The following is a 10,100-nucleotide window of genomic DNA, read 5'->3' as shown; positions in this document are numbered from 1 at the left end:
GCACAAATGTAAACGTAACGTACTTGCTGGTCTTTTCTCGACCGGTCTTGCTGAAGTGAGAAAATTTACACATTCTTCTGTCGTCAAGCCAACAGTACAGGTGAAACACATCTAGATTGCGTCGACTTCAGTCTTGTGTCCGAACCTTGTAAGAAAAAATAGATCTATATAACAAGCAAGCATTTGAGGGTTGAAACATTTTAGCCGCGTACTTGAGTGTAAGAAGCTAGGGGGCGGGATGGGGTAAGGAGCTCGATCCATACCCAATAAAAGAGTACTTCTGCGATACATATTACTTTTTGTTCAAATAATTTAAACATGAATTATTTAGAAAAAGGTTTTTGTTATATTTGACTCATGATAAAAACAAGTATGCTTCTATAAAATTTACTTTGATTCGACGATCTATCATGTTTCTTAAACGGACATATTTGAAATTGCACACGTTTTAATTGAAACGTTTTTATTTATACAACATAAGTATATATAGTCTAAATTCACATTTGGTTAATGCCACTTGATCCGTGTTAAAAATAACGATTCCAAATTTAGACAATCCCTACTGACAAAATGTTACAGTTGTTTTACGGTAACCAATTGGATAATCAACTGGCGTTGTACTGACAGGTGCGGAACGGTCGATACAGCAGCAATTAATATTAGACGAGGCGTATGTATACATGCAGTACATTCCGAGGACTATGTACATATTAAACCATGAAATGTATCATATGATATATTTTAAAAATACTAATATAGTTTACTTCATGCCCAGAAATGTCTAGATTTAAGCTTCGCGTCGTGTATAAAAAAAAGTACTGATAAATTGTGATAAAATATAAAATCAAAAGATTCTAATTATTCTACCTAAATAACTGTTTTATTGAAGCGATATGTTCAATTTACATATATCCAATACTCCAATACCCAATGATTTATTTCCAATTTTCCGTACATATATTATTGCCAAAAAAAGAAAATGAAGCATATACATACATGTAAAGACAGTTACAATACAATGGTATAACATATTTGGCAAAATGCGTTGACCCGCAAGTTTTCTCAATATTAGCAACGGTCTTCCATTTCCATAGATCTATTTACAAGAAATATTTCAGTCCATATCACATGTTTTATTCCCAAGTCCATGCTTGATAATTATCCTACTTCCCAACTTATCTGACATCTTTAGCTAAGTTACAAAGAAAATAATAACATTATTTCGCCTGTAAAATGCAGTCGATTTCATTAATCCAGTAACTACTTTCACTCCTTATTGATTTACCGTTTACGGTCAATATTTCTTTCATGTACTGGCACAATTTCATTTATTTACAGACTCCGATACGCTGTAAGCCAATACAAGAAGTTACCTGTTATAATCTGATAATGGTATATAATGACCAATACGTTACTGTGTGTCATTGTATATTCCAATAGAAGATTGCGTACAGTATTGCTGCAGAATATACTTACATGCTATTCAATGCATGGAGCGTTATCTCCTCATTAATATGTATGAATTGAAATGTTATATACATGTAAATGGATTTAAGTTAATACATTAGTTAATATGTATGAGTATGTAACAGTTACTGACATTTGGATACCTTTTTACGTGACTTATTTGCCCGTGTGCACAGCAAAAACATCTAACTCCAAACTTTTGAAATATGCAGACCCTGCTCGTACATATGAACGAAATTGCTTGTTTTACCAAACCAAAAATGACTAAAGAGCGACAGAATTAGAAAGGTGCGCAATTTATTGAGAGTTCTTACGTTAGACCTCTTAATAGTTGCCAAAATTAGCATGTATTTACTCTAGTAAATATTTCTGTAACATTTTAGTGCCCTTTATAATTGAAAATGTATTTTGAATTTTTTAGGAGTTTTTAATGTAACGTCTGGTGACTTTAAAATTTGTTTTGTGTGTATATTTCCGAGAAACTCTTTTCGGGTGAAAGGATTATATACTACGTGCCAGCATTTAAACGGATTTAACTCACTTCAGTGCTGGAGCAGTATCCCTAGACACTTTACCAGAAATCATATCACATTTAAATTGGGCAATTTTAGAAGTGACACAAAAAACGAAAACTTCTGAAGCGTACACGTGCTAACTTAATATATATCTGGACAGTGATGACGTTTAAGGTTGAAGTCTATTTCTAGCTCAACAGAGACTAGACTCAAATGTAACTAATTTTCTATATGATACAGAGGGTGAGAATTGAGTGGGCCAACGCCATTTTATAATGTCCCGAAATCTGGTCCGTATAGTGTTATTGATACCTGCATGCAGGCCAAACTGGGCATGTGAGAAAACAACAATATAACAAAACATTATTAAACAAAGTAAAGTGATATAATTATAGTAATGTGAAACCATGGCAATGTTATGAACATATGTACACAAGAAGAAGAAAAAAATAGAAATAATACAATTGCAGTTATAGAATGGTAGAATAAAATCATTATGCATGAAAATATCTTTACAGAAGATTGCTAGATTGAGTAAAACATTTTTGATTTCACTATTCATCAACTTTGAAGATTTAAGAATGTAAGATTTGTCTAAATAAATCTTTCACGGGTCGTGAAAAAAGGAACAGTTAATAAATAAATAATTGAATTCATCACCTAACGAATTATTAGATCAGAAACTACAAAACTCTAAGACTTCTATCAAAATTTAAAAATCTACATGTTTCTATTTGCATTTTATGTTTCAAACATCTCAATTTGAAAAACGCAATTGCTAAATCTGATGGAATTTTTAAAAAAAACATATTCCGTTTTAAAAATTATATAATTCAGGCATTTACTGGACTCATACATAAATGTATACATGTAGAAGTTTGCCAACACTAAATTAACCGATCTTTTATTTTAACAGAAACGAATATGTTTGAAAAGTCCAATAACTTGACAAACCGAGATAATCTAAAGAAGTATACACGAATTTTTATTTTTTTTATCATTTATTAATTTGCCCCAATAGTTTTAGACTTTATCAAGGGGCAGGACGTGAAGTGGTTGCACACTTGGTTCAAGCGAGCGAATTTGGTTGCAAACTTGACAAAATGGCGAACACGGCGTGATTTTTTGAAACGGGTGAACGAATTTTTGCCAGGCAAGTGGGTTTCTTTGTTATTTTGAAGTTCATTAGTATGTCTATTCCATAATGCAATATATATGCCACACTCGGCTAAAGGTTTCAGCATCCTAGATTCTGTTTTGACGGAGTTATTGAAGATATAAACTGATCATGTAGATATTTTGAAATTTGACATGGGACTGATCTGGTCGGTTTTGCTCCTAATTTATTCGAATTTGTAAGTTTTGAACTGCATTTAACAATAACAAAATATGTTTATGTCAATGCTGTACAAAAGGTTTATTTCGCAAGTCCGAAGATAACGTTCAATACACAAAAATATCGTGTTCAAGCACATTTTGGTTACAACCAATTCGCTCGCTTGAACCAAGTGTGCAACCACTTCACGTCCTGCCCCTCGTTTATTAGACTAATAATTTTGAACCCTTAATTTGACTCATTTTGATTTTCTGGCATCAGAAAAAAGCACTATAGACAATTTAAGATAAACTTTAAAAGCATTTGTGCTTAAAGTATCGCATACTCTTTTCGACAGAAAAATTAAACCTTAAAAAGGTAGGGTGTCCTAAATCTGGTCCGAAGTGTCTGGTACGAAATATCCATTGTGCGAAACGTCCAATAATCAATTTTAGAACGGGTAATGACACGGAATTTAGATAATCGCCAAATGAAAGCGTCCAGCGTTGAAACAGAAGAAACATGTTTCTAGACCCGTATCTATAAAATATCTTCATTTCTGTATAAAGCTAAATTGTTTTGATAATTAAAGAAATGCAATTGACATTTATTTGTTATTTAAACAATATTGAGGGTTTGCGCTACATGAACTTTACCCAAAAATACAATTTAGTCTACAAAAGAGGCAACCGGTGTTCCTTACCCCACCCATTCACTTAGAGTTTTGAATTGACGGTCAGTATAGAGATACTTAACACCTAGTCTGAGTGTTGGTTATACGTTAGAATTATACTTTTTATATATATTCAAAAGCTAAGTCCCATCTCATTTATTAAACATTGATGAAACCTGTTAATTTTTACCATTCTGTTTTGACATTTGCTTGTGAATGGTGACCTTGACACCTGGATTTCGCTTGTGTCACTTTGGGCTATCATGTCCATAGTAGTTAAGTGCGTAGCTATGTAGGTAACTAGTACCCAGAGTCCTCTATATCACCCTAAAATAATATGAAAAGGCAAAGCCTCAAAGCGAGCTCGATTTACTTATACCCTGAAATAGTCGTTCATTTTTATTTAACATTTTCCGTTTTAAAATTGTCATTCTGTATTTTATACACTGCTTCCGTTTATTCTGGTTCCCTGTCCTATTATGGTTCCCATTAGTCCAATATATTAGACGTTACAGGCTTGTTATAGTTTTTGTCGGTCAAGCCTGACGTCTAATAGTTATTGCTCAAAAACGCATAGCATCATAAAAAATTCCAAAAATGTCTATTGTCTTGCCTTTCAAGCTTTATTCAAAAGCTTATCATATTTTCTTTCAATTTCATGCTCAATCATACACAAAAACTTTCAAACGATGTACTTATCAATTTAAAATAAAATATAAACATCAATCTATATATGTCTATCAGCCATACTGGTTAAGCAAGGTGCTTTACAGATTGATCCCAAATTTTTGAACGGAAAAATATATTCGAACACACTGACGGTGCATGGACAATTATTTCGTTAAAAAATTATTCCGTTAGATTGTTCTGACTCAGTTAAACGCTTGCATTTGAATTAGCCAATCAGATTTCGCGCACTTTACGGCCGCCATTTGTTTATCGGCTGTAAAAGGAATTGAAATACATGAGAGGATTAAATCATGATTTTTCGGATATGACAGTTTAATTATTTTGACAAAAGGTATTTATTTTTAAGTTTTGTTCATAAATAGGTTAAAAATTATGTAAATACACGCTGTCTTCATTGTTTTTCGTTCCGCCCGATTTTCTGGCGGAACATGCTATGGGTTTTTGAGCAATTTCGATATGACGTTGCTTTGCCCAGAAGCAAAAATATCTCAAAGCGACGTCATATTTATAGGACTAGGTTCCCATATAAGTGCACAGGACACCAGTCTAGGCTTCCGTTTTCAATCAGAATACCTTGGCTTTTATCGTTATCTTGTAATTTGAAAGGTTGAGATGTGTCAATTCGGTACTTCGGAAGAAAGTTTTCAAAACCATCACTGCCTAGAAGCATACATGCCATATTGTCCGGGAAAGTCCCGGAAATAAGGTGTCTGTCTCGGAGATGTTTTAGGTCCCTGTAAAAAAAAAATCTAAAATAATCTACTTTGAAGCAGGAAATTTTACATTTTTATATAATTTTATTGTCAAGTTTTTATAAACTAGTCTGGAACGCTAATAGCAATGATTATCCCCTTACAACACTAATCCTTTGATTGGTATATCTATGTGCCCCTTCCAACAAACATTTTATCAGCAATTATTTTGATCAATTAAAAGATTGTTTACCCCCTGTGGCTTCCTGTGCGAAGGTGTCATACACTGTAATTAACAACTGGCCAGTATGAATTTAATCCGCCTGCAGGCAGTTATCAGGTTATTAGTGGTCAATCACCGTGAAAATTACCGCTAAATATGAGGTTATGAAATCTACAAAATTCAGCGAATGTTTCAGGTAAACAACATGGCTAATTGTCCTTACTTAACATAGTTTTATTCTATTCTGTGACTGATTGAATTTACGACGCCTAACTACTTAAAAAAGATAGAAAAACTGTTAATAATTATTGACATTTTGTCTTTTGTTTATGGTGTCCTTAAATTTGCAAGTTGTAAATACCGGTAATATAGGTTGTATGCCACTATGTAAATTTAAAAAAAATTACGTTTGCTGATCAATGCCCCACCTCTAAATGAAAAGTGTCCCGGAAATGAGTCTAAAAATTATGGCATGTATGCTAGCAGGTACTCGCGTTACCGTACAGCTTGCTTTGCGAGCAGGCCTTCCAGGCCAGTTCTTCGAGCTTGCTATTAATTTGATTAAATTCATGTGTAGCAATAAAATATAATATCATTAAAATTACAGAACTAGCCAAAAGTTTTAGGTGTAGAGCTTAATTTAAGTACCCACAAAAATTTCTTTGTGACAAAAGCACAAAATTTCATTTTCATGAATTTAAGTGAATTCACACTATTTGCACTTGCATGAAATGTCTTAGTGATATATCATAATGAATCTTTCGCTTAGTGAAGTAACATGTTAACTCCTATATTGTTTCCAAAGATGTTAACTTTTTATTGCACAAAGATGACAACATGTGTTTTTTTTATTTTGCAGACTTGAGGTAAATATGGCTGAAGATAGTAGTAAGAAAATCAAGTATGTTCCTATGGTGTTAGAGAAGTCACAAGTCCCTAGAGGAGCTATCAGGGTTTCCCAGTCGGATGTTATAGCAATGCAACAAGCTAGAATAAGAAGATGTAAATCTATCTCTGAAATGTACGTATCATTGGCATAGCCATACTGTAAACTTTCTAAATTCATATCCCCTTACAGGGAATTATAGGAAGGTTTTAATAAGGCAAAGGGATACAATATAGTGGGACTGGCGATTAGCTTTGTATTATGTTTTCATCCAAACAGGCCCATGCGCCACCACTTTGTCTTGCTGATCATTGTGAAATGGTATGTTTTTGTTCATGGAGTTCTTTAGAGAAATATGACATAACATGTGTAAAGTTTTCACAATCCATTCGTTTAACATTATGCAATGAAAAATCCAAATTTATCAAGTTATTATTTTTATAATAACAGCATTTAACACTAGGCTAATCAATCATTCAGTTGCCAATTGGAAGTCAACATAAAACTACATATATAATTATGTAGTCGAAAGTTGCTATACCATAGTAATTTTTCCAAGGTAAAACATATTAACTTTGTTTCTGTCTGTCTCAATCTGTTTGTTAGCCAAGTGGGTGTCAAACAAGACGGTTTCTGGTCAATAACTAAAAGTCAGATTAACCAATATAAATCAAACTTTTCCTAGGTGGAGGTCAATGTAATTGTTACAATAGAAATTTGTCTAGTGAATAACTACAGTTAGAAATGAAATGTTTTCAATGAAATTTGGTGTGTTGCAAGATTATGTGAAGACCTCACTTGGAAGTGCTTTTGGGACCCTAGGGGTCAAGGTCACTGTTACTAAAAATAGAAAATTATGTTTCTGGTCAATAATTAAGCCTTAAATTGAAATCGTTGCAAGGGTTTTTGCTCTAATCAGGAGAAGAATAGCATTTTATTGCTGTGCTTATTTCTTAACTATATTACGCATATCTGTTTTAAATGTACCAGCTGATCTATGTAAGAAGTTCTAATCTTGGTATTTTTAGGCTAAAGTGAATGGCGCATGCACAAAGTCATTGCTGAACAAATAAAATCCGACATAAAATAGCAAAATAAAATTTTGTGTCTGAACATTTTATTCTGTATTATACAGTTTATGTACTGCATTCATTTGTGTGAAATAACAGAGACATTCTATGTTTTAACTTTTTGGAGAGAATCGACCATGGAATCAATATAATTTATATACTGTTAATGAATTTTATTAAAATATTTCATAAGATACAGCTTTATACCCTTGAAAGTAAATCAATAATATATATATTTGAAAATTGTGAGTAATTGTTTGAAATTGAAATATCCTAATATCATAAGTTTCATTAGTTTTATTAAATTATCAAAAAAGCTTTTCTTTTTCTTTTCATTTTTCAGAAGTGCTTTTCGATTTGCACCACATATACTCGGAGCTTCAACTGCGTTAACTGCAATGTCTATTAATTCACATTTTCGGTTAAAGTTTCAGTTAATGAATCTTGGAGTGATGTTTAGTTACGGTCCAGTAGTGGTTGTTCCAACCTTAATGACTCTTTTATTGAATGATTTTTTGTCGACCAAGGTGCTTTTACAACCTGAGTGTAGGGAGTGCCTACAGGTGAGAAGTGGTGTTTTTCAAGTGGCAACCTCTGTGTTATATAGTTCTGTACTTGCTCCGTTAACCAGTATTATATTATCAAGGAGAAACTTCACATATGCAAATCCTAGGAATAGATTTGAACCAAACATATACCATGCATTAAAGACAAATGCATATGTACGTGGATGCTTGGCAGCTTTAATGGCTGCAAATTTTACACTAGGGGCTTATGTACGATACAAACAAAGCCAACAACTGGATAGTTTAATGGAGAAGGAATCCCACGTCGACACAAAGAAAATTCTAGAAGAAATAAGAGACTAATTTTAATTACATTCATTTGATATTAGATTGTTGCATCTGTTCTGTTACTTTTTTATTCATGATAGCATGTTATGAGTTCTATATTTCAGCATTTTTCAAAAGTCCTGTGAAATTAAGAAACAATTTGAGCCGTGTCACGACAAAACCAACATAGTGCATTTGCGACCAGCAATGGATCCAGACCAGCCTGCACATCTGCCCAGTCTGATCAGGATCCATGCTGTTTGCTATCAGTTTCTCTACTTGTAATAGAGTTGGTAAGCGAACAACATGGATCCTGATCAGACTGCGCAGATGCGTGTTGAAAAAAAATCATGATAAAACTTAGTGACATTATGCCCATCCTAAAGTATATAGTGTGTCTACAGGTGAAAACCAAATAAGTTACATTTTGCCATTATTCTTTTTAATTTTATTATTTACTTCACACGAATAATAAATAACTCACATGGCCTGAAAAAAAACTTCCTGTAAATATCCATCGGAATTTACATGTGACATTCAATATTTTAAAAAGAATGGGGCAGTCTTTTTTTTATATTTTGGGCAGATTTTTGTATCCTTAACATTTTCCAATTTTTATTGATGATCAAACACCATTAAAACAATCAATGTTTTGAAAGGTGTAATAAGTTCAGCTCAACTTAACAATTAAATAATGAGCATAATGTCACTAACCACCTACTTATTTTCTTTCAAAATAGACTTGGTGTATGTTTGATTTTACAACTGTATGTTATAAAAATTATGTTTAAAGCCTCTAAAGTTTATGCTGTTGTTTTGAATAATGAAATATAAGTGTTAGTAGCTGATACAGAAAGAAATGGGGGAAATGTTATTCAGTTTGCCATAAATGTTTTACAGTTGAGTTTATGTTTGAAAGCTATTTGCACTGCCATAATCATGAAATGAGCCGCGTCACGAAAAAACCAACATAGTGGGTTTGCGACCAGCGTGGGTCCAGACCAGCCTGCGCATCCGTGCAGTCTGATCAGGATCCATGCTGTTTGCTGTCAGTTTTCCACTTGTAATAGAGTAGGTAAGCGAACAGCATGGATCCTGATCAGACAGCGCGGATGCACAGGCTGGTCTGGATCCATGCTGGTCGCAAACCCATTATGTTGGTTTTGTCATGACTCAGCTCAAATGGTTATAAAATGATCAAATGTTTAATTACCTATAAATTATGAATGTTGCACTTTATATTAAATGTGCTTTTTGAATTTGAGGTAAAAAGTGCTCAATATATAATTTATGTATATTGAATGTTTAGATGTTAAGTCTGGACAATTGAATATCAAAGTGTTTTAAGTTAATTTTAATAATAAAGCTAGAAATGAAATTTGTGTCACTTGTATCATAGTTTAGAGACATTTCTATTGAAAATGTGTCAGTTAAATCATATACCCATAAATGCACAGGTTGTCAACTTATCTGCTTTCCACTTACAGGACTGTCTGCCAGGGATGAAAATAGAGCATAGTTAATTAGCTACATTTTTATGGGGTTTACTTATTATGACAACAGGGAAAAGGATGGTGGAAAAATTTTAATCAGATACTGAATTATTCTGAGGTTTCATATTGTGACAACAGGGAAAGTGTTCTTATTTTGCCTATGATACAACACATTTAAATTTAAACAGTCAATTCATTCTTTTGCTAAGTGCTTGTAAGGAATTAAAAAGAAAAAATGGTTAC

General features: G+C 33.0%; 2 protein-coding genes across 5 annotated transcripts in view; one reads left to right on the top strand and one right to left on the bottom strand.

The window, feature by feature from the left end:
- Window positions 1–10,100, bottom strand: part of LOC132725919 (kidney mitochondrial carrier protein 1-like) — a 263,207-nt gene that overhangs the window by 219,477 nt on the left and 33,630 nt on the right. The gene's annotated exons all lie outside the window — the stretch shown is intronic.
- Window positions 3,748–9,742, top strand: LOC132725907 (uncharacterized). 4 transcript variants are annotated; one of them, XM_060711102.1, is made up of 3 exons: window positions 3,748–3,833; window positions 6,435–6,596; window positions 7,875–9,742. In XM_060711102.1, the coding sequence occupies exons 1-3, from the start codon at window positions 3,820–3,822 to the stop codon at window positions 8,398–8,400; spliced, it is 702 nt and encodes a 233-aa protein (XP_060567085.1). In that variant the 5' UTR covers window positions 3,748–3,819; the 3' UTR covers window positions 8,401–9,742. The 4 variants fall into 4 exon arrangements, with proteins under 4 accessions (XP_060567085.1, XP_060567087.1, XP_060567086.1 ...); XM_060711104.1 differs by having other exon boundaries at window positions 3,773–4,070; XM_060711103.1 differs by having other exon boundaries at window positions 3,774–4,032.

The sequence above is a fragment of the Ruditapes philippinarum genome, unplaced genomic scaffold, assembly GCF_026571515.1.
Source record: "Ruditapes philippinarum isolate M1 unplaced genomic scaffold, ASM2657151v2 ctg27_1_1_1_1, whole genome shotgun sequence".
Taxonomy (NCBI): domain Eukaryota; kingdom Metazoa; phylum Mollusca; class Bivalvia; order Venerida; family Veneridae; genus Ruditapes; species Ruditapes philippinarum.
Note: the sequence above shows the minus strand (reverse complement) of the source record. Positions and strands in the feature narration are given on the sequence as shown.